This window comes from Sarcophilus harrisii, chromosome 2 (assembly GCF_902635505.1).
Source record: "Sarcophilus harrisii chromosome 2, mSarHar1.11, whole genome shotgun sequence".
NCBI classification, from domain to species: Eukaryota; Metazoa; Chordata; class Mammalia; order Dasyuromorphia; family Dasyuridae; genus Sarcophilus; species Sarcophilus harrisii.
The window spans coordinates 460206960-460232158 of NC_045427.1; the positions used below are offsets into that span (position 1 = coordinate 460206960).

The window sequence follows — 25199 nt, forward strand, 5'->3', positions numbered from 1 at the left end:
CACTTGCAAATAACCATCCACATGCCAGGGTGTGAAGGGGTGGCCTGTACCTTCCCCAGCAATTAGCCAAGGCAAGCTTGGATTTGAGGGATTTTCTTCTGCTTTTGTAGGAAGGCTTTCAAATATAGGGAGGGGCAAGGGGTGATGAAAACCCTTCCCAAGCTTCAATGGGTAAAAGCAAGATACCTAGATTCCAGTCCTGATTAGGGTACTAATTTGTGTCTTCTCTCTGTTTCCGCTGTTGTCAGATGAAGATAATTAACCTTAGCCTCATTTCTTCCCAATTATGAAGTTAACTGAGATGGAAAAGTATTTTGAAAAGTTAAGATTTCTATATGAATATTAGACATTAATACAATAATTTTCTCTTGCATTTAAGTAGGTCTTTGGTTTGCTAGAACACTTTGAATCTCATGCTGGGGATAAATAGGACAGGTATTTACATCTCCACTTTATGGATGAGGGAACTGAACAATAGATGTCACAAGATGACAGGTCTAAGAGCTCAAAAAGAGAACAAGAGAAAGAGGATAACCAGAAGATAGTGGGAACTGAGGCAGAGGGTGGTCACTGTTAAATTTGGTAATTTGGAGGTCATAGGTGACTTGGGGAGACATATGAAGCTGATGGCAAAGCTGATGGCAAAAATCAGGCTGTGCAGGAAGTAGAGGGCAAATGAGAGATGGGCAAGTGGGTAGGTCTCCACCGAAATCAGAGCATAGGGTCCAAAGAGCCACAGGTGGACATCTCAGAGGAGTGAGAAGAGATAATTTAAATTAAAAATGTTGAACTTGGCATCAGGAAGACCTGTGTTTAAATATGGTCTCTGATATTTACTAGCTATGTGACCCTGTGCAATTCTGCTTAAACTTAACCGCTGGATATCTCAGTTTGCTCATCTGTTAAATAGTGATAATAATAGTACCTGCCAAATGGGATATTTGTGAAGTGCTCTGTAAACCTTAAAGTGCTATACGAATGCTAGTTATGATTTTTAGTGTACTGAAAACAAGTCAGAATGGGAGGGAGGCTGTGAAGTGAGAAAGTGGAGAGTGCTTCTTTTCGAAAGTTTAGCAACAAAGAGGAAGCAAGAGAGAAGACAACGGTAAAGTAACTGAGGTGAAGGATTTTTAAAAAAATGTTTAATAGGGGCTTAGGAAGAGGTGTGCAAAAGGAGGCCGAGGTGAAGGAGCCAGTAAAGAAGTGAAGACTGGAGGTTGGGAAGGGATGTGTAAAGAAAATGGTGCAGCAAAAGTGGGGTGGTGATGGCTTTGGCTAGGAGAAGGGTCTCCTCCTCTTCCCAAAATAGGAATAAAAAAGAAAAAAAGATGGGGAAAGGGGAAAAAGTCATCGGCTGAAGCTGAGAGAGATGCGGTGAGGGGACATGATTTTGAATAGCTGTGGGTATGAATGGGACAGGAAGTCACTGAGAGTTGCTGGGCTCTGACAGCACAGTTGAGCTCAGGTAGTGTATGCTTGTAAAGGAACTAGTCAGGACAGAAAGGAAGATTATAGATAATAATCAAGGTTGAGAATATGCAAGATGGGAAAAATGCATAGGTTGGATACATGCAAATTAGGAGTGCATATGCATATGGACATACATATACATACATATAAATATACATTCCTATGTGAAGGAGAATTTTATTATTAAAATGGCTATCCACATGTAGGGAATCCTAGTGAAGAATTCCAGTAAGTCTTAGCTATGACTGTAAAAAAATTTTTTTTATTATAGCTTTTTATTTACAAGTTATATGCATGGGTAATTTTTCATCATTGACAACTGCAAAACTTTTTGTTCCAACTTTTCCCCTCCTTCCTCCCACCCCCTCCCCCAGATGGCAGGTTGACCAATACATGTAAAATATATTAAAGTATAAGTTAAATACAATATATGTATACATAAGGACCGTAAATTTGTTTATTGAAAACTTTGAAATGTACTCCTAGGTATCTGATAAATCTCAGGAAGCATTAGGAGGAGTGGCCATCTTCCTGGTGCCTTTATTAATTATTATGTTTCCTTTTTTCTTATATCTTATTTAAATTAAGATTCTGAGCAGTAATTTATCACCTATGACTAATCTATCACAACTATGACAAGTAATAAACTTGTATTCCCCTTTCCCCCCGCCAAGGTTTCCAACAGAAGATGGGACTTCAGCTGGGAATTGAAGGAAACCAGGGGATGGAGATGAAAAGGGAGCAAGTTCCAGGCATGGGGGACAGCTGGGTGGGAATGTCTGGAGTCTTGAGATGGAAGTGAATCGTTCAAGGAGCTGTAAGGAGGCTTGAGAGTGTGTGGGGGTGTGGGGAAGCAGGAAGAGGCATAAGAACACAGGAAAGGTGGGGGCCAGAGAAGCGTGCATTTGATTCTGGCCTGGAGCGCAAAATGGGGTAGTGATAGGGTTAGGCAGATCACTGGGAAGGACAGGCTGGCTTGGTTGTGCTGGGCACTCACCTGCAGGGACTGCCCCAAGGAGGCAGCAATGGAGGGGAGTGAGCAAGAGATGGCCACAGGTGTAATGGACAAGCCTTGGCTATCCAAGGATGGGAGCGCTAAGAGAAAGGACTTGAGGATGACACCTAAAAGCCTTTGCTAAGTTTGTGGGGCAGTGGAAAGAGGGGTGCATTTGTCAGGAGGAGCCTCCTGGATGACTGTGGGTATGGTAATTCTCTGTGCTTCAGATTACAGCTCTAAATCTATGTCCCTGTGAGGCCCAAAGGCCTTAAAGGACTTTTTAAAGTGAATCAGTGATGAAGCTAGGATTAGGACTAGGGTCTCCAGACCTGGCACAATGTCCTGATGTCCCTGGGTAGCCCTCCTATTTTTCCCTTTTTTTTTTGTTTAATCATGTCCAACGCCTCTTGACCCCATTTGGAGTTTCTTGGCAAAGGCACTGGAGTGGTTCGCCCTTTCAATCTCCAGCCCATTTAACACGAGGAAACTGAGGCAAACAGGATTTAGTTTCTTGCTCAGGGTCACATGGCTAATAAATATCTGAGGCTGAATTTGAACTCAGGTCTTCCTGACTTCAGGCCAGGTACTCCATCCACTGCATTACCTTATTTCTCAGTTGAATCCTCCTCACTCTAGAAAGGTCCCTTCTTCTTTCTCTTCTCAATCTTACCACTCTCTTTTCTTACAAAATCTCATCAGGTTCCCTCCCCCTCCTCCGTAACCCTGAATACCTTCCTTCTCTTCCTTGAGCAGGTCACTAACCAGCTTCATGGCTCTCTTAGGGGACTTGGGATCCTAGTTGCCAGAGGCTGAGAAGAGTCATATGGAAGCTGAGCCCAGATCTGTGAAGATGGAGCCTTATGTTTTAGGAGTGCTCCATGTTGCCCGGAAATCTTTGTTCATAATTAGTGTAGGATTCTGGCTCAAGGTGACCTATGGTGCAGCCAAAGTTATTAAATTGAATGAAGTGGAGCAATCATAAACTGTGAATTCAGAAAAACCTTATTAATTTGAACTCCTCATTGGCCACCTTGGAATATGTAAAGATTTTGACAAGGGCTGACCTAGAATTGATCTTTGTACATATCTATGAAGAAAAGGTCTTCAAAACGAATTAATATTATTGAACAAGATCTTATGGGAGAAATTTGAGACTGAACTGGTTTCAGGTACCTAAGAAGATCTATTTCAAACAATTTTGAAAGAACAAACCATTCTCACGTGTTCATAAAGTAGACCTTTGTAAGACCTCTACCCAATAATACTTTGTTATCTTAGTGGAGTTCCTTATACTTGAATATAACAAAATTGTTTTTAAAAAATTATTTAATTTAGTTTTGTTCTAGGTAATCTAAGTTAATGAAAACATTCTGTAATAATGTGTCAGAATCAGAATGCAAATACTTGGGAACCATTGCCCTAGCCTGTTTGCTTCTGGAGGTCAGGGCCCACATCCCCCATCTCTGACACTAATAGGCAAGGTCAGTCACCCAGCAAGTGCACAAAAGCACACCTGCTGCCCACCTGTTTTTCTGGGCCCTGTGGTTGGGGTTTAATTAGGGAATACTTGGGCAGGGCTTTTAGCTCCTCAATAGAGAGGTGCCAGATAAATACAAGGTGTTTGTCGTTGTTCCTCAAAGAAAAGTAGACCAGCAGAGCGTAAATAAGCAGAATGTTTGCACCGTTGTTTAGCAAGCAAAGGCTCCTGGCTGTTCAACACAGCCGGCTGTTGTGCATCATCTCCAAGCCGGCCTGCAAACTGCCAGAGGATTCTTCCTAACGCATTGCTCCGATCATGCCATCCTTGCTCCAAAACCTTCGGTGGTTCTTTGCTGCCTGGAGAGATGTTATAGGAACCCTGAGCTAGTCCTGGAAGGGCCCTTGGGGTAACCAGGTCCAGCATTCTCATTTGGCAGGAGAAACCTGCCTAGGGAGGTTATGTGACTTGTCCTAGGGAACACGAGTGGGGAGCAGAAGTATGACTTCTCTTCCTGATAGCGGCTGCTATCTAGGCCTGACCATTCCTGCTTTTCTCCTTTATTATCTCCTTCATATATTCTTTTCTCTTGGCAAATCAGACCACTTGCTATTCATTCTCTGTGCAGTCCCCATTTACATATATCACCCTCCCTCTACATGTCTTAATAATAATGATGATGATGATGATGATGGTGATAAAAGCATTTATATAGCAGCTACTATGTGCTACAGCCAGCTAATTGACTCAGAGAACAGAATGCTGGGCCAGGAGTCAAGAAGAGCTGAGTTCAAATGTAGCCTAGGACACTTAATAGTGACTTACTTAGTCACCATCTTTAATCTTGTCTGCCTCAGTTTCCTCATCTGTGAAGTAAATTGGAGAAGGCAAGAGCAAACCACTCAAATATTCCTGCCAAGAAAATCCCCAAAGGGATCATGGAATGTTGGACACAACTGAAAATGACTTAACAAGCCAGGCACTTTGCATTTGATTTTCATGACACCCCTGGGAGTGTTATCATCCCCATTTTACAGATGAGGAAATCGAGGCAAACAAAAGCTAAGAGACTTGCCCAGGATTACCCAGCTAATAATTATCTGACGATTTGAATTCAGATCTTCCTGACTCCAGGCCCACTGCTGTATCCACTGTTCCCCCTCACTTCCTGCCGACATCTCACCCAACCTTGAGCTTCAGGGCCCCGCTGAAATGCTGCTTCTTTTAAAGCTTTCTTTGATTCCCTTCACTCACACAGCACTTGGTGTCATTCGGAGGATATCTTCTGACCTATACAATCATCCTTACATAGGCCAGGGGGTCCCTGTTAGACTAAGCTCCTTGAGGAAAGAGACTTCATCTTATTTTTCTCATCAATCTCTCACCCTACCCCCAATGCTCAGCATGGAGCCTAGCACACATCAAGTGGCTGACAAATACTTTTTTGGACTTTGGGATTCTTGTAGATGTGAATGGAGTGCTCTAATTCTAAAATGGCCAAGAATGGAACACCTATTGCTGAGCCAGATGGGCTGATCCCCAGGAAGCAATGTCAAGGGGCAGAGTATTCATCCCCAAGAAATAACAAAAGGTGGGATGGGCTGAAGTCCTGGATACATAGGTCCCCATTAAAGCATAATAAAATATTAATGCAGAGACCTTAGAGATTCTTCTCCCTCACTTTATGAGATGAGAATGAGCTCAGAGTGAAGTGAAGTTGTTGTGAGCTTTATTTGTGACAACATATAGGTTCTATTCCATTGATAACTGGATTTTTATTATCCATTCACCAAGTCTATTTTGTATCTACTGTGTGTGAAGTACTTCAAAAACAGAGAAAAAGAAGACATTATTTTGCTCTTAAGAAACTTAGAACCTACAAGACTGTAACTTGATGTCCTCAAGTCTCCAGGTAGTTCTGGCTTCACTCTGACAATGTGGCTTTATCTTACACATACAAAATGATTATGCAGAATTTAGAGCTCAAAAGGAGTTTAAAAAATCAGTGCAGTGTCCTCATCTATATCATCAATAAAAGATGGTGAAACTGAGGGTCAGGGATTAATGATCTGCTTATCTCCCAGATTCTCACAGTGCCAAGACTCAAATCCAAGCCCCCCAATTCCAGGTAGACCGTTCTCTCTACAACATAGTTCCAGGATGCAGTCACTGAAGACAAGAAAATGGTTCCTAACTGGGGGATGGGAGAGAAGGCAGGGGAAAGTCATGGTGTTTCACGTGAATGTGTTTATACTTTTGGGACAAAATGCTTCACTTTGTGTACAAGGAACAACTGGAAATCTGAGTTGTTTTTCCAGGAGGTGAGTTAGCTCAAACTAAGCCATCCACACTCCCTCAGTATCTGTAAAAAGGTCAGCAATGGGGCAGAATCTTGCTGTGAAGAGCTACCTGGATGGTAAGGTTTGATGCCATGACACTGGATTCAGTCACACTGGGCACTAAACTCTGGACTAATTGGCTCAAATATTATGTATCTGTTTGTGGTTAAGTAGATATACCTTGTACATCCATATACTTGGTAGTATGTGTCCTTCACAGCCCAAGAAAAACTGCCAAGAATGTTATTGAGTCTAATTTTCATTTGTCTAGCACTCTCGTTAATGATGTCTATTTAAGACATCCATTAAAGGCCCATGAGGTTAATTAAATGGACAATTCCAATAAAGTTCTATTAGAATCCCCCTATTAAATTAATATTATAGACTTTTAACAGATGTCTTAATTAGGCATTATAGTTAAGGAATGCAAACTAAATTAAAATCAAAGCCGCTGTCCAGAAAGAAAGCTTTTTACCATGATTTATAGTATTCTGAATCTTCTCCTGTTTACTCTTTGGAATTTTGGAGAGAATAAAGTCACTGGTCAACTTTTCTAGAAGGTGTCAAAGATTGTTCCAAATCATCTGGTTTCTGGCTTGGGTAAAATTTGAAACTCCTGACTTTCAGGGGCCCTCTATCAGGAGGTCTTCCCAAATTTTTTCTCAGAGTAAAATAAACCAAGAAAAACCCCCTGAACACGATAAATGGACCAACTCAGAGGAGATTTTTACTATTTAACCATAAATCATGGAGGAACAGATCTCCAATGATTATATTATACTGGGACTTTGACTCTACTACATCAACATCACCAACTTCAAAACCACTCTCCTTACTGTCCCCAAGGACATACTGAACTAATTTTCATACACTTTTATTCAATCTGTTCCCTTGGTGTGAGGAATACTTTTTCTTCTACACAAATTCTCCTCTTCCATTAAGGAGTCCATCAAATCCCACCTCTTCCAGGGAGCTTTTCCTGATCCTATCATCCTAATCACACTAAATGGTTCTCTCATTTTGAACTCCCAGAGTACCTTACTGTCTGTTACTGTATAATCACAACCTGATTATAGATTGTCTTGTATTATTTACTAATAGTTTGATCCATTCGTTTGCCTTGTCTTTCTGATTAGACTGAGAGCCAAGTTAAAAGCAGGGATATTATGCCTTATACTTTTTATGCATTCCCTACATGACAGGTGCTCAATGAATCCTGTGAAACCAATGGGGGTTAGCCAACTTTCTTAGAATCATTTCTTAGAGGATAATGTTTCATTATTGAAAGTTAAATTTAAAGTTGAACTTAAATTCGTTTTTTGAACAACCAGCTATCATTAAGTTCAATAGGCTTTTCACCCCTAAGTGCAATCAAAAGGCACAATGACTTGAAGACAAAGCCTGGCTCCTAAACTAAGCTTTTTCCCTTACTAATTTTTGAGCAAGGCATGAGCCCTCTGGTTCTGTATAAAATGGGCAATTATTATATGTCTTCATTTCCTCCATTTGTTTTACTTTTTATTAAAAAAAAAAATTCTCATCAATGGCCTTGAGCAGTTTGGAAGTTGAGAAAGGATCAGGACTAACTTTCTTAATAAACTGATAGTCTCCTTTGTAAAATTCACACTTTCAGGTAAGTAAATCTAGAAGTAGATCTTTTCTGCTATACATTTATTTCTTCTCTTCCAAACCCAAACATTATTAAAACTAGCTAGGAACAACTGGATAGCACAGTGGATAGAGCACTAGCCCTGGAGTCAGAAGGACCCGAGTTAAAATCTGGCCTCAAACACTTGATAGTTACTAGCCAAGTGACCCAGGGCAAAGTCACTTAATCCAGTTGCTTATAAAAACAACAACAACAACAAAAAAACGAACCAAAAAGGAATATTACCTGAGCTAAGCCATGGTAGTAATGTATGGTTTTCAGTATGTACACACACACACATATACTTCTATATAATACCTTTTAAGAGAGGAATCCTCTAAGGGGTTAGGATATTCCAAGTCAGGTCCTGGTTATAGCAGGTGACCTTGGAAGTCCTTTCTGACTCCTTACACTCCCATCTGTTGTGAGGATCAAATGCTTAGCAAGCCCTTTGTAAACTCAAAGGTGGTGTACAAATCCAGGCTATTATGATGATGATGGCTCTGAGCAGGTATAGGGAGGTTCAAAACCAGGTGCCAGAAAATAACAAAAGCATTTTGGGATTAAGTATAATAGGAAGAACTGCTGGGGACCTGCAGAGTTTAGAGCAACTAATGAGCAGTTAAGTCAGTATCTTGAGTACGTGCTCCACTTGGTGCAAGGTACCCCAGGGAGAAAAACAAATGAAATAAAAGGTACTTCTCAGGGCCTGAGAAAACTATCCCTTAAGCACCATTCATCTAAGTTAGACACCAACGGAAAGTATTCAATAACATACAATACATATGGTACTGAGCAGGTGAAAAAGGGAGAGAGAAGCTGTTTGGAGGTGAATCTTGACTTGAGCCTGGGATATCGAAGAGGGGGAGAAAAGAAGGTTCCTGAATTTGACCAACTAGTTTTTTTTTTTTTTTTTTAATTTTTAATTTTTTTGACCAACTAGTTTTTTGCCTACCAGTTGTGGAAGGCCAACTTCTTTCCCCTTGACTCAGATAGTTTGGGTGCATGCACTGATTGAACATTCCTTCCTCCTCACTAGTAAAATCCTAACTTGTCACCTATATCCCTGCAGTCAATCACACCACTGGTGCTGTGACTATCTCTATGCATCTTTGCCCTGCAGGTCCCTAGTATCTGAATCAGTAAATAGTCTCACCTTTCCCAGTTGGCTGAAGGTACTTACAGTCTGCTGGCCCCACTGTCTAGTGACTATTAGTGACTTTCTGTGGTGAATTTTATTCTTGAGTAACTATTAGGCTTTAAAAGGTAACTCCCATTATGCTGCCACTCCACCTTTTTCCATTCCCTCTCCTTTACCCTCAAACCCCTGCAAAAAAAAAAAAAAAAAAAAGTTGCAACCAATTTCCCATTAGCCACTCATAGGCTAGAACATCACCACAGTACTGTTCACCTTGCCTCTCCAAATCCCCAGTTCTCTGGTCTACTTTGGGCAGACAGGGCGACAGGGCCCTGGATCATTAACCACTTTGCTTGTAGTTGGCTACTGGTATGGATTGGACAATGCTGTGTCTACATGAAGGATGCCTCACTTTTTCTAGCTCTGAAATGGGAATACGAGCACTAACCAATTGCCTCCCAGACACAGGAGTACCCAGAACCTTCTCCAACGCAGAATAATCTCTCCAAGTCCCCTTAACTGTGGATAAGGGAGGAGGGAGGAGAGGACAGGAAGTTTGTGATTTAAGTAGCAAGCAACTCACACTGAAACTTGAGTCAATGCCAAATGAAAAACAGATTTTACATGGCAAGTGGCACCAACAACTTTTCTGGAAAGCAACTGTATATTTATACAACATTAGAAGCCTTTTACAATGAGTGCTGGCTGGAAAGAACAGGATGGTTTAGGAAAGAAAGTTATAGCACCTATTAAGAATTAACGATACTCAGTTATGAATGTGGCACTTTTAGCCAGTTAAAACAGAACAAAAAACACTTTAATAACTAAGAGAAAGATTTATTTCCCCATCAAGAAAGCAGGTAGTTATGATTATAGCTTACAAGTAAGGCAGAACAGTCAAATAATGCTAATGAAACTCGGAATAAGGGAGACATCTTATCAAGCTACATAGGGTCACGGCACCCAAGGTCACATGACAGAATAAATAGTTAGTCTGGGGCATGTCCCAGGTCACGGCGTTCTGGTTCTCTGTCAGAAGCCCACCAACTGCTCTGAATCAATATTCACCCACCTTGTGTGCAATGTTCTTGGCTCCTTCATGGGGACTGTCTGTAATAAGGGGCACTAAAAAGCTCTGTTTCTAGTTTCTGGGGGTGAAGGGAGAGAGAGGATGCTCAGGATGACCTGTGGCACATAGCTTGTCTGCCAAAGGAAAGACACTGAGGAAAGGTACTGATACTCCTCAGGACTTCCCACTAATATAACTGAAATCGTTTCAGGACAACTCCCTCTCTCCCCTCTCCCTCCCCCACCTTCTCCCTGCCTAGCAGTGAGATAACCTCAGAGAACTTCACTTGCTTTTAGCACAGACAATACTGGCCTAGTGCATTAGAATCAACAAAAAAGTAAAACCTCCACATTTAAACATCAAGGTACAAAGCAGCTTATTTTAAAATATAATCTGTATATTGCATAAATAATACAAATTCATTTTCTTATTCAGATTTCAAAGTTATTACAGATACAATTTTCTGAAACAGTTTCAAAGGATATCTCAGGCAAGTTTCTGGGAAGTAGAGGGTTATAAAATTTGTGGATCTGAGAATGAGCCCCACAATCCTCTCTTTCCTCCCAGGGGCCTTGGCTTTTCTTTGATAATAATTCTCTGCAGACTTGGCACTGGAAAATAGTACATTTTGGTCTGCTACCGAGGTATAAAGACTAGATGATACAGATCTCAATATGTAGGGTCCCAAATACTTAATCCACTATAACTATGATTTGCAAGATTAAGAGCCAGTGATTTTGTAGCATCTTTTTCCTGAGATTGCTACTGGGGGTTGGGGATGAGGGTGGGAGATGGGGTCTGCAACAGACTTGAATGGACTCAGCAATGTCACTAGAAAATAATGCAACAATAAAATCATCTGCTTAACCCTCAGCTTCTTGAACTGTGGTTCACAACCCCATTTTAGGTTTATAACTGAATGTGGAGGTTGTGAAATTATAGTTTATTATCAGTAAATGTGTGATTTGTATACCTATTTTATAGACCTATACATCCAAGTTATGTAAAAATTTCTCAGGTAAAAAGAGGTTATGAGTGCAAAAAGTTTAAGAAGCCCTGGTTTAACCAAAGAAGCAGGCAGACCACATGCAAAATTTCAAACAAAACAGAAAGAAAAGACAATTAACAATTGAACCGGTGAAATGAGCTGAAAATGAACTACTCACTGGCCTGGCAGTAATTTTTTTTAAGAGCAAGGCACCAAACATGAGTCAGCTGCCAGTGTGGGTTTCCTGCCTCCTTCACACTGTTCTGATATTTTCTTAAATAGCCACGAGTTCATAGGTCAATTGTTCCTTTTGCTTTGAACTTCTTTGCAGAACGCTCACTTGATCGAAGTTGAAACTTGCTCCCATAAATATAGGAAATGAAGCCATCGATCTCTACAGTAAATACACAGTTTAACTTGGGAATAACTAAAAAAGAAGGAAAAAAAAGAATAAGTGACAAGAAATTCTGGCACTCATTTAGGCAATATTATAAATGAGGAAAAAGTTAAATAAATCTGATTTCTGGTAGTGATGATGTCTACAGAATGTATGGGAAAGTCTTTTTGCAACAAGACTAATTTTTAACAAAGATATCAGACAATGTGACTGGAGTCACACCTAATTTTCACAATCAAAAAGCACTGGGATCAGACTCAAAATACTGCCCTGGGGAAAGAGCTGCCTATGATATGTTTTCTAGAGAAGATATTAGTAAAACAACCTCAAATTTCACCTTGGCTTGATTCTTATGAAGGAAATTATCTACATGTTATATCATATCATCTTTCCCGGTTATTTAATTAGGAGAAAAGTTAACCTATGAGTCAGAATACCAAAAACAAAATAAATAACTCAACAACTAAACAATTAAATGAATGTACCTTTGAATTAATGAACAGAATTCTAAGGTTCTGAAAGCTTTGAGTCTATGGGTAAGTAGGCCACAATATGGCAACTTTTAAGAACACTTTCTTATTTCTTATTCTTTTCTTCCTCCCAATTTCTCAAGCTTGAAAAATATTGTTCTTGAACTAAGAATGCTGCTTTTGGAGGCAGAGATGTCCAAAAATACAGGAAGGAACAACAACTCTCCATTTATTCATTCATTCATTCATTCATTTATTTACTATAAAGTTTAACCACTTTTTAATCAAAAGTAAATACATGCTCTATCAACAGGTATTGATTTTTGTTCCAACAAATATTTATTGACCATGTACTAGCATACTGAAATAAGAGGTATATGGAGGAGGAGGCTGAGAATAGGCAGTTTTACTGGAAATAGTTATTTTCTTCCTCTATCATCTTTGGCTAAGTGGAGCCAAATGAATTTTAAGTTAGTCAAAAAGGACTGTGATCCTTCCTTGACAATCTTTTATTCCTTAACCACATGCATTTTTGTTTTAAAATAGCAAAACAGTATTTTGTTTCTATTTGAAAATTCTTTTGGAAGACACTGCTATATATTCTTAATTTTTTTTTGGGGGGGGGCCCTAAAGAAACAGGAAAATAATGGGTACAATCTCTTTCAGACAGGGAACAGAGACAGAACTTGTCAAAAGTTGGACAGCAAGTCACTAACAGAGCCAAAAAAAAATTTCACCCCATTTTCTAGCTCCTTGGCTTGGCACATAGAAAAAATTATAGAAATATTTATTCCTTTCCCTTACCCATCACCCCTCCATGCTGTTTCTCACTTATTATCCCATTAGTGAAAATCCAGTTCTTTCTCTGCTAGTGTTATTTACCAATCAGGACAACTCTTTACTTCTTTATTCTTCTCTTTCCTTTTCCTAAGTCTCAGCATTTTAAAAGGAGCCTGCTAAGAATGCCAAAGTCTCTACTTGGCATCCAGGAAAAGGCAAAAGGATAAACTGTCCTTCTGATGCAAAAAGGTACTAATAGCAAATCCTTCCCACTGGTAGACAGCCTTTTCTGTTGGTTTGGCAACCCTAGTAACCCACACTTGCAGTTACCAGCCCATTTGGGGAAGACTGTGGGAGTTACAAGGGAGCCAGTTTCTGAAGCTGGGTTAACCCTCTGCCTGTGCCTGAGAGTTCTGCAAAGCAGGTTTTACAGAATCGGACAGATGGACTACCCAAATTCATCCTGTGGCCAGCACAGCAGTCACCTGCTTACTGAAAGTGTGGCCCTCAATGGTCCAATGCCTGCAGGGAAGCGGCCACATACCTTTTAATTTGTCATCTTTGGTGATGATTTTGAAGATATGCTTCATTTCCTGAAGAAGAATCCCCGTAATGCCAACATAGGAGGGGCATTTAGATTTTGTGACTGAAGAGCAAAACAGAGATCATGGTGATGGTTTCTATGGCTGCTCAGATTTCACATGTCAAAGATCAGAGTTGATAGGACCACTCACAATTAATCAGACCAATCTTTCTCTTCCTCCAAACATTTTTATCTCCCTCGCTTCTTACAAATGAAGAAACCGAGGATTGAGCACAAGAGACCACTTGTCCAGTTAAATATAACTGGATGTGGCAGGGCTGGGGCAAGACCCCAGGTTTCTCAGTTCCTGTTTTGTGTTCATTCCACTGCCTTTCGTGTCTACCAGGAATGTACTTTCTATGGTGGCAGAAGTGGTAACTTCTGCTTGAGATATGGGAGGTGAAAGTACTTTAGACAATATATAAAAGGCTATATAGATATAAGTTATTATTTTAGTGTGAAGCACCAACAAAGGGGTGGCCAATTAATCACTAAGTATACTTTTAGAGCTGAATGTTCATAAATATGACTAATATTAGACAGTATCAACAGGTCTCATAGCCCTACAGAATGAAAGAAGAGAATCATTTTTCTACATGGGTAATATATGGAAGAAGTCTATTAAAAGGCAGTTAATTATATATAGAATTTGAATATACTACCTACCAAGTATCCTTCTACTAACATCTTCCAATATACCAGTTGTAATCAATTTCCTATTGTAGACCATCTCCCACTTTTTTCCTATACATATTCCTCATCCAAAATGGACTATTTACCGTTCCCTCAAAACACATCTTGAATTTTTCCACTTTAATAATACTCCTCCTTCTCTTCTTCATCTCTACTTACTGAAATCCTTTCATTCTTTAAGGTCAATTCAAATGTGACCATTCTTTGGTGCCTCCAACTTCCTGAGCATTCTGAACATTTTATAGCTCTCTTATAATGCTGATCACATTCTCTTTTGTATTAATTCTATGCACATATTACATTATATATGAGACTTACCAACCCATCCCCACATTGTCACCTTACAATTATCAGTTGTACAATGACAGGGGCTGAGTCTTTGTGTCTTAACTTTTTTTGTACCCTGTCCAATAACTAGCATAGGGCCATAGACATGGTAGGTTCTCAGTATATGCAAGCTGAGTAAATGATTAATAAATAAGTGAAACAAACAAATAAACAAATTAAGCTGATAACTTTCCATCTATGTGATTAGTATATCATGACCAATCATAGGTCCAATTATCCCTCCAAAAAACTCATAGCTTGAGGCTCCTCAGGCAATTTTGATTTTCAAAATGTTGCTTCTGGGCAAAGGGGAAAGAGAGGAAGTATCATCCTTACTCCAAAAGAAGTGCCAATTAACCATTTTGGCTAATAACTTATTTTTGTTATTGTTATCCTGGAAGAGAAATGTAATGTACCTCATGTTTTAGTCCCAGAGTCCTCAACAAATTCTACTGCTAGTGATGAGAGAATGATCTTGGAGAGTTCCATGGAATTTCAAAGGAAAGGAAATGTAATTCTTAAAGCAAGTAAAAGAGAATGACTCTAGTTCTAAATTAAGAACATGTAAAATAAGAACCTCATTAGAACTATTTTTACTTATATTGCAACCCCAGCACAATGCATGGCACATTGATTTGAAACCTTATGGACATTTATTAAGAATGTAAGCATAATAATATCAGATATAATTCATCTAATATACCTGTAATAATAGCACCATGAAGATCTGCTTTTAACAACTTGGCTTGAATCATCTGTGGTTGCCTATAAGACAAAAGATTTAACTACATTATACTCCAAACTCAGAGTTCTGAAAGAATCAACCACATACACACAATTTCAAACTGATACAGTGAGAGAACCACAAGGCTGGTTCTTGATGTTACATTTCCAGGTTCAATAAGTGCTAGAATTTGGAGCAGAAGAAATTTAACTTACGTGTCTGGCTTGAGACCATTGCACAAGTCCCGGATATACTGTTTCCAGAGATTATGCAGAGGGAGAAACAGGCTGTATCTAAAATAAATTCAGAAACAGGTCAAAGAGGTTAAGCAAAATGAACCGAAGATTACTATGTTCAAGGTTTGTGAAAATACAGCAGTACTGGGGAGTTTCAAGGTTTGTAAAATACATTAAAAAAAAAAAAAAAAACAAAAAAACCAAGGAATTATATTTTCTGAATTATTGGAGAGTGGCAACTTATAATTCCTGTTCAATTTAATGAAATACCTTCATTTTAAGCAATACCAACAGGAAGATATACAACCAAAGGACTGAAACAAAAGCATTTATCTTGCTTGGGAGGTGATGGCTGAGTGTGAATGCATAAGACTAGGGGAAATGACTCTTTGGTGCTCTATTTCCCAAGCATTATCAACAATTCAGTTCTTCATTCAGAAAGCTTTTGATTACTGCCTTTAAGCAATTTTGACTTTGATGATAAAGATTCTTTTGACACAAAACTGTTCATGTGAGAATTGATTTTCAAATACTAGGTAGGCCCTTTTCTATACTAAGTGACATTCTAGACAAGTCTGTAGCTGAGGAGGCATGCACTTTTCATGAACAGTGTTATATAAAAGAAAGAGCACTGAATCTGGAGTCAGAAGGCCAAAGGTGTAGTGTGGTTTCTGATAGTAAATAGTTGTTGACTATGGTCACATCACTTTGATTTTTTTGACCTTTGGTCTCATCTGTTAGACAGGACAATTACCTCGTGGGGATCTGTATTTTGTACAATGCTAGAGAAGCTTATATAAGTGTGAGCTAATGAATAGTGGCTCCAGTTCTTAGATGTATTCATCCAAATGATACCACTGGAGGCAGGAACTTCTTTCCCTACTCAAAACATGCTGTTTTTGTGACAAGCTTCCACCAACACTATACCAATAACACTTGTAAATCAGATTTCTCAAATTGCAGTCTAGAATGTGGGAGGCTGTTAGCTACAATTCTACAAACAGTGGCTACAAGCAATCATAAGATGGGGAAACTAAGAACTATGGCTAAGGAGGAATTAGCATCAGCCAAAGGAAGGAAGATGTACTCCCACACCACTGTGACAATTCTTTTTTTAAAAGTGTTCCAACATTTGTGGGTGGTACCTTCCTTAACCATAAAACTGTATCTAATGTTATTAAAAGTCAACAAAAAACCTCAAATCTTTAAGAAATATCAATTCCTCTTTCCTACAGTAAAAACTTAAAAAGTCAAACTGTTCGTTGCCATAGTGGATGGTTTCATTCATGACACGGATTTTTGCAGTTAGAACCAAGTAGGAACCAAATGATAGGCACCCTTCTCTTTCAGGCCATGCTGATTTAAAAAAAAAAAAAAAAAGCTAGACAGAGAAATATTGGTAAAGAAAGGGTTCCCCCTTGTGGCCACACATTATACAAACAAGAACAAGCTACATCTCACCACTGCTGGACTTCCCAGTTACAAAGCCCCAAACAAGCCTTCCATCTCCGTGTGGTGGGAAGCAGATTTCTCACCTTTGCTGCTCTGGTCTAATTTCAAAGAGGCGCAGCTCTCGTCTCTGCTTTGCAGAGAAGCCTTTGGATTTTCTTTTCCTTTCTTTGGGCTTTTTCAGGGGATGGTGCTCCAGCACAACGGCTTTGCGATCCAGGTGGTCATGGAGTTGGGCTTCTGTCACACGGGGCATGCTCCGCTTGAGGAAGGCTTTCAAAAAAGCCTCCGCCTTGTGGGGTTCCTGGTGCTGTGTGGAAAGAGAGGCACCCCAAGATGTAATATTTAAGTTGGGCCAAGTTGAGTCTGCTACCTGACAGCTTCATCCCAGTTGTTAATGCTGATACCCATTCTCTGTGAATGTCTGGAATGATCCTTCTTAAAATCACTGGCTCATTTTCCTGACTTTTCTATGCCTGTATTTAAATGTATCACATAAAGATAACAGTAATAACAATAATACCTCCAGTTTCTACTTGTTGTGAGAGTCACAATGAGCCAGATAAGCATGCTAGCTATTAGCTTTTAAGTATTCTGCATTCTCTAATATTTTTTCAACACTTTGATCTCTTCTTCTGCCCCTTTTTCTTCCTAACTCATATTATATTTAGTTTGAGTATATGTCAAGTATCTCTATGCCAATCCTAAGAAGCTCATTATCCTCCTTGAAAGAAGATATTTTTAATTTTTAGTCTAAGTACCCACAGTACCTTGAATCCACATGTTTAATAAATGTTTGTGCAATCGAATTTCTTCCCTTGCTTTACTTGCTTAGTGTCTTAAAAGGAAAAGAAGACTCTTTCTTATGGATTCCTGTTTTTCTCAGTCAGTAAGAATTAAATGAGCTGCACAGGAATTACTGAAGGACTAATTAAGCACCTGACAAAATGGTTTTCAGTTTAACGCCCCTCTTAGCCAGTAAGTTAGCAAGTTATGTTCATTCCACCTCCATGGCATCTCATACTGCCACTACCTTACTACAATTATCATATTCCTCATTACATGCATATAAACTATGGCAATACTTTTCAAAACACTGGGTTTTAATTTTTTATCCAATGTTTAATTGCTGTCTATTTTTCTTTTATGAAATCTCTTTCAAATAATTCTCTCTTTACTTTGTCCTCAATATAGACCCTTTCCTTTTAACAAGGAGTATTGTTGAGCAATTGGTCCTGACATAATATATGCCTCATTCCACACTTAAAGCTTATCTTTTTGCTCCCCTAGTAATTTTCTAAAGCCACAGTTGGTTGCTGCATGCAATAATCTCTTAATAGACGGCTCCTACATCCCCTCTTCTCTATCTTCAATTTCTTTTTCAAATTGCTGCCAAAATAATATTTCTTACACATAGATCTGATCATATCTTAGAAAGTGATCTCTGCTCCAAAGTCTTTAGTAGTTCCCCTGCTGTCTCCTGAATAAAGTTCAAACTCCTCTGAAAATCATTCAAGACTTTTTACAACTTGGAAAGATCCTATCCTTCCAGCCTCCAGTATTATGTACACCCCATAAAACCAAAACAAAAAGAAAAGTCCACATACTGTATGTCCTGTAGAATTTTATCCTTGCCATGTACAAAACAGAACAAAGCAAAACCCTCTCCTCTTCTTGACTTCCCTATTACTGGAGAGGGTGCTACTACTCTCTAAATCAGATTTGCAACCTAGATGTCCTCACTGACTTTTCCTTCTCTCTTACTCCTCAAATCTAGTTTGTTGCTAGGTCCTGTCAAGAATATGTTCCCAATATCTATCATATATGCTCCTTTTCTTCTATGCTTTCACGATCCTGGTGCAGATTCTTATGACTTCACACTTAGACTATTTCAGTAACCTTCTGGTTAATCTCTCTGCCTCAAGGCTCTCCTTGTCCAATCCATCTTCCACTCAATTATTAAACTGATCTTCTTAGAATTTAAGTCTAGCCATAATCATTATCTTACGCTATAAAGTCCCCAGTGTCTGCCTATCATTTTGAGGATTAAATACAAAATCCTCTGTTTGGCTTTTAAAAGCTTTCACAACCTGGTTCCTTACCTTTCCAATCTTTTACCTTATTCCCCTTCAGATATTCTTGTGATCGAATGACACTGGCTCCCATGCTTCTCCACACAACACTCCATCTTTGAACTTCAAGCATTTTCAGTAGTTGTCTCCCACATATGGAACTCTTCCCCCCTTGCCTCTGCCTTCTGGCTTTCTTCAAATCTTAGCTAGTTACTTTCCATAATATTGTGAGAGCCTCAAGAACAGGCACTACATTTTGCCCTGCTTAGCGAGTGCATGCCCTCATGCCTCCCTGACTGCTCCTGGCATTCTTTGTGCCTGGGACATCCTTTTCTTGCTAATTTCCTGGTTAGGCTTTCCAGTCCAACAAATGCCACTTCTGTTACACAGCTTTCTCTGGTCCCCTTGGTTAGTAAAGGCCATCTCCCCCCAGATATCACATAATCTCTAAAACATGGTAATATATCACACACAAATTTATCTAAACTTTTCTGCAATCTGTTCTCATTTGAGGATTAGTATGGCCTCTTCTATTCTATGCCCAAGTATTTAATACCCACAAATGTCAAAGAGAGGCTTAAGTCAGCTGCCAACTTATATCCCTCATGGAAAAGTTTTGCCACAGAGAATGGTTCCACTAACCTCCAACCTGCTTCTGAGTTTTCCTTTTGAATAAAAGAACTATGGACAACATGGTGACAGAATCCTGTCTAGTCCTCAGCAGGAAACAATACACAACATTCTTATGTGTATATTGTCCTTGGCATACTCTCTCCTCTGACACTTCCCTGTGGCCTGGGGGGTCACTTGGGCGTTGTTGAGGCTAAGTTCTGGCAACCAAACTGGAAACTTAGAAGAGGTGGAAGGAAGACCCACTCCCACACCAATGAAATCAAAGGCTCTTTAATTACAAGCACATGTGTCTTGAGGTACATGGCATGGGCATTAATCTGCCCAGATGAACAAAGTCCATTTTAAGGCAATAGAGAAAGGTATTAAAGATGGCTGCTCCAAGAGGGCTAAGATTTGTCAGGTCACTGTGTGGTACAGAAAAAAATAGTGGCATGTTGACCACTAAGGAGAAACCCAACACCATTTTCCAAAATCTTTTACTTCTTACAATAACCTTTGGAAATGGGAGGACTTTCCTATACACCATTCCTTCCTCTTAAGTGACTTGCCCAGGGTCACACAGCTAGGAAGTGTTAAGTGTCTGAGGTCAAATTTGAACTCAGGTCCTCCTGACTTGTGGACTGATGCTCTCCTCCCTTTTTGAAAGAGAGAGTTTATCTTTGAAAAAACTACTCATCACATGGCCTCAAGCTGGAATTGTCAACATGGCATATTCTGATAACTTCAGTTTCCAATGTTATTTGCTTCTCCAGAACCTCTATGACACTTATACCCCTATATCACTCAACTAACAATAACTGGTAAGGCCAGGAAACATATACTATCTTTTCAGATATGTTCAAATCTTGTCTGCCTACATAGACTAGGCTATCTCCAGATAGGTTCCATGTCTAATATTTTTTTGCACCTTTAATAGAGTGGTACCATGGGTCTTTGTATATAATTGTTTGATGACAACTTATTTTTTAAAGGAAGTGCTTTAATAATTTGATGAGTTATCAGAAGATAATATTTTTATAACATTTTACAAAATCATTTATAACCGTTCCTTTTTGAAGAAGCATTCAGTTTTCAAAATTTAAAACATTATTGCCAATATTATGTGGCATAAGGGAAGTGGGTAAGATCCATTTGATGCTAGAAGACATGGTATAAAAATCCCTTCTACATAACAGGTTTTAGGACCCAGAAAGGCAGAGTGACAAGATCACACAATGGCTTAAGGGGCAATTTTGTAATGGCCATGATCAAGTAAGTATCCCTTACTTCTTGTTTATACTCTGTACTACATCAGAGAACCAAACAACTCTAGCCAATTTAAATCTTATAGACGGGAAACAAGATTTGTTGGCATAAAACAGACTACTGAACGATGGTTTCTATGGTTAAGTCTATTAATCCAATCCAACAATTATTCATTAAATGCAAGGCACCATGCTAGAAACTGCTTCAGCTAGAAGGCACAGTAGACAGATCTCCTGGACTGGAGTCAGGAAGACCTGAGTTCAAATCTACCCTTATCCACTCATAAACTGTGGGATTCTGGGTGAGTCACTTAACCCTATTTGCCTCAGTTACTTCATTTGTACAATGAGCTAAAGAAAGAAATGGCAAACCATTTATCTCTGTCAAGAAAATCCCAAATATTGAAGAATTGGACATGACTGAAATGAATGAATAAAAAAAAAAGGCCAGAAGCTAAGGATGGATGCGAAGAAAAAACAGAAATATACAGTTCTTCCTTTTTACTTTTTCCACTTTATCCCCTTTTTGCTGCCCTTCCTCCTTCCCACAGAATTTATATTTTTAAAAGGTTTGGGGTAAATATAGCAGACACACACACATGCATGCCTGCATGTGTGTGTACAGTATAACAGAAAACACAGAGAGTAAAACTAAGATAGCTATAACAGCATCTAAGATATTTTTAAACCTCAGCACCCTCTTCTTTCCTGTTTCTGTCTCTAACAGATAAAGTGACATTTCTGCTTATAAAAAATAGCAAATTACAGTAAACAGTGTACCTGAACATCAAGTTCTTTGGCCTCTTCTTGAGAGAAAGCTTGGTAAATCAAGCCTGGAAAACAAACCAAAATATTATCACTTTCAGGCCTCCATATAAGCGTAGCCCCAATATTTAACAAAACATCTTATCAGTGAAATCGAAGGTGATTATTTAAGATATGGAGGGAAAGAAGTGGAGTTTCAGGGGTTCCAGGCATTTTCTCATTTTGTTCTGGGACCATTTTTATCTTGGGAACATTAAGAGGTGGGATGCAGTAAAACTTGGAGACAAAAAAAAAAAAAAACTACACAAAGTAATCTTAATGACCACACATGATGTAATTATACCTCAATTTATTTACATTTCCATATTAGTTATTCTAGTGCTCTACAATTTATACACAGGCATATTATTTCCATGTTACAGATGAAGGTATTGAAGCTCAGGGAAATTTGGTGTTGGTGAATTGTCAACAATAATACACTGGGGATTTGGGAAGCAAGAACTCAAAACCAAGTCTTTTGGATTCTCAGACTAATGCTCTTTTCCTTATCTTTATGATCCTTATTGTTACTTATTTGACCTCTTCATACACATCTGGTGTTTTTAGCTCCTAAGATTAAATTCTCTCTGCTGTAATGGAACTTGGAGATTAGTAAGTCTAATTCTCTCCTTTTACAGATCTGGAAATTGTGGCAAAGGGAAATGATTTACCAAGTTTACACTACTTGTGCTATACCTGAAATAAAGAGGGCATTTCATTTACACAACCGTGAAAAATGCATTAGATTTGGAATGAGAAGATCTGGGCTGAACCCAGCTTTACCACATCTTATCTATTGGACTTCACATATACCAATTCTCTTGTCTGAGCCTGTTCCCTCCTTTGTAAAACATATGAAGTTTAACTAGATTTTCCCCACCCACTTTTAACATTTGATGATCCTATGAACCTAGAGCTGTAAAACGAGTTATTTTTTAACTAACCAGGGGGCTTCCTCTTTTTTTATACATTCACATTGCTTTCCACTCTTAACTGCAGGACTATGACACTACTCCTGGGCTCCCCTTCATGTTTCTCTTGGGATACTTAGCAAAGGAATAGTCACAGGTGCCCAAGTGGCATTTGCTGAAAGAGACTCGTGGAACGCTAATGTCTAGAACAAATGACAAGTGACAAGATCCTATCTGAAGGGGCTGAAGAATATCAGATGCATAGGACTTTTGGTCAGATAGTCTAACTGGCACATGATCAAAAAGTCCTTCAACTATGCTCCAAAAGCTATCAAACTGTGCACACCCTTTGATCCAGCAGTGTTACTACTGGGCTTATATCCTAAAGAAATCTTAAAGAAGGGAAAGGGACCTGTATGTGCACGAATGTTTGTGGCAGCCCTTTCTGTAGTGGCTAGAAACTGGAAACTGAGTGGATGCCCATCGGTTGGAGAATGGCTGAATAAATTGTGGTATATGAATATTATGGAATATTACTGTTCTGTAAGAAATGACCAGCAGGATGACTTCAGAAAGGCCTGGAGAGACTTACACGAACTGATGCGGAGTGAAACGAGCAGAACCAGGCAACAATAAAACTATACGATGATCAATTCTGATGGACATGGTTCTCTTTAATAATGAGATGATTCAAACCAGTGCCACTTGTTCAGTGATGAAGAGAGCCATCCACACCCAGAGAGGACCGTGGGAAATGAGTGTGGACCACAGCACAGCATTCTCACTCTCTATATCGTTTTCTTTGTTTCTTTTCCTTCCTTCTTGATCTGATAGTTTTTTGTGCAGCAACATAAGTGTATAAAAATGTATACACATATTGGATGTAACATATATTAACCTATTTAACGTATCGGACTACCTGCCATCTAGGGGAGGGGATGGGGGGAAGGAGGGGAAAAGCTGCAACAGATTTTGCAAGGGGCAGTGTTGAAAAATGACCCACGCAGGCTTTGTAAATAAAAACTTTTAACCAAAAAAAAAAAAATATTCCTAAAAAGTGCCCAACTTTCCCTTGAACCCTCCACTAGGGTGGGATCCATTGCCTCTGAGCGTAGTTTTAACCGCACGGTCTTTGAATCCTCCTCCTCTCCGCCCTGAAGCCGCCAGAGGGAATTCGACTTCTCTCTGACAGGGCGGCCCCAAATACACCACGTCCGGCCCCACACCTGCTCTTCCTTCAGCTAACCCGGTTTCCGGGCGCTGCCTCTGGCAACTGCCGCTTTTGAGGCTCGGGCCGAGCTAGCTCCCCTCTCCAGGGCTCAGTTTTTTTTACGGGACGAACAGGGAGGACCGGAAGCGCCTCCAAGTCGGAAGAGAAGGGAGCTCAGAGGCGCCCGGCCTCCTTTCCGGCCCGCACGAGACCAGGGTGGCGGGACCGGCTATTGCACTCACGCTCCGTGCACGCGCCGCTTCCGGCTCCGTCTGATGACATCCCGAAGCCCGCGCCGCGTCCCCGCCGTCGCTCTGCGGCCTTTCTCGCCGCTCTCCTCCCCCTTTCCCGCCGGGCCTCCGCCGCCCCGACGTGGCGGCCGAAACGCGAGGCGCGAGGCGAGCTCCGACCCTGGCCGCCGCTTGAGAACGAAGCGGAGAAGAGGAGAGGCGGCAGCCGGGACGGTTTAACGCCGGAGTACCGGGGAGCCGGAGGGCGCTGGGGGATTACGCAAGAGGAACAGCGTCATGCGGGCGCGCCGACGAGCGGCGCAGGCGCACGCGCCTTTCTGAGCGCGCCCGCGGGCGCCGCTCTCGCGGAAACTCCAGGAGCGGCGGAGTCGTTCTCGTGGGCTCCCGACTTGCGGGCGTCGCGGGGCGGAGAGCGGAGAAGGGGATGGGGCGGGGGCCGCGAAAAGGACGCTCTTCTGTCTAAGGGGAGCGGGAGCCGGCGGCTGGGAAACGGCCGCGCCCCTCGTCGGCTTTCCCCGCGGAAGCGGGCCGGCAGGGGCGCCTGCCTCCGGGCCCTCTGAGTGCCTTTTGTTGGGGTAGACGCTGACCGTGCGCTGCGGCGCGCTCGGTGTTCTTCGTAATCCTCTCTATTATTTATGTGTGTAGAAGCACTGCTCGGAGAGGTCCGCGGGCTAATTCGGGCCCTCCGAAAAGGCCTAGCATCCCTGGTCTTCTACATCCTCCTCCTCTCCGCCCTGAAGCCGCCAGAGGGAATTCGACTTCTCTCTGACAGGGCGGCCCCAAATACACCACGTCCGGCCCCACACCTGCTCTTCCTTCAGCTATCCCGGTTTCCGGGCGCTGCCTCTGGCAACTGCTGCTTTTGAGGCTCGGGCCGAGCTAGCTCCCCTCTCCAGGGCTCAGTTTTTTACTTTATTTCATTTTACTTTGTAAAATAAGTAATATTTTACTGTAAATTGTACTGTGAAAATCCATTCTCCGTGAAAGTCACTGACTTGGACAAATAGGCGCACTTAAGCAAGCTCTTAATGCTGTGGGGACTCCTCCTCCCGCAGGGCTTTTCATTTACACGAAGGGCATTTATTAAACTCCTACCATCTCCCTGGAGCTGGAGAGCTTTCCTTGTTTTTCTGGAGCTGAATTTCGTTGCTATTGGAAATTCACCCGACCTTTCGTTTTAGAGATCGGAGGGGTTCCTGAAAGTAGAGATTTACGCTGGGTCACAGACCTGGTAGGTGTAGGAGGAGGATTTGAACCCAGGACTTGTTGCCTTGAAGAGAGCTGGGGAT

At 40.6% G+C, this 25199-nt stretch overlaps 1 protein-coding gene across 1 annotated transcript; it reads right to left on the reverse strand.

Annotated features, from left to right (window-relative positions):
- Positions 1–11123: 11123 nt before the first annotated feature.
- POP4 (POP4 homolog, ribonuclease P/MRP subunit) lies at positions 11124–24201 on the reverse strand. The gene is made up of 7 exons (XM_031954407.1): positions 23902–24201; positions 21515–21567; positions 16872–17095; positions 15316–15393; positions 15080–15141; positions 13318–13419; positions 11124–11553 (listed from the first exon to the last, which is right to left on the reverse strand). The coding sequence occupies exons 1-7, from the start codon at positions 23939–23941 to the stop codon at positions 11417–11419; spliced, it is 696 nt and encodes a 231-aa protein (XP_031810267.1). The 5' UTR covers positions 23942–24201; the 3' UTR covers positions 11124–11416.
- Positions 24202–25199: the final 998 nt, after the last annotated feature.

Coding starts and splice junctions, on each gene's coding strand:
- POP4 (XM_031954407.1), bottom strand. CDS start 23,941: ATGTCATCAGACGGAGCCGGAAGCGGCGCGTGCACGGAGC. Junction 21,568..23,901: donor AAGCGGCGCGTGCACGGAGC/GTGAGTGCAATA, acceptor TTTGTTTTCCAG/GCTTGATTTACCAAGCTTTC. Junction 15,142..15,315: donor AATGGTCTCAAGCCAGACAC/GTAAGTTAAATT, acceptor TTTGTCTTATAG/GCAACCACAGATGATTCAAG.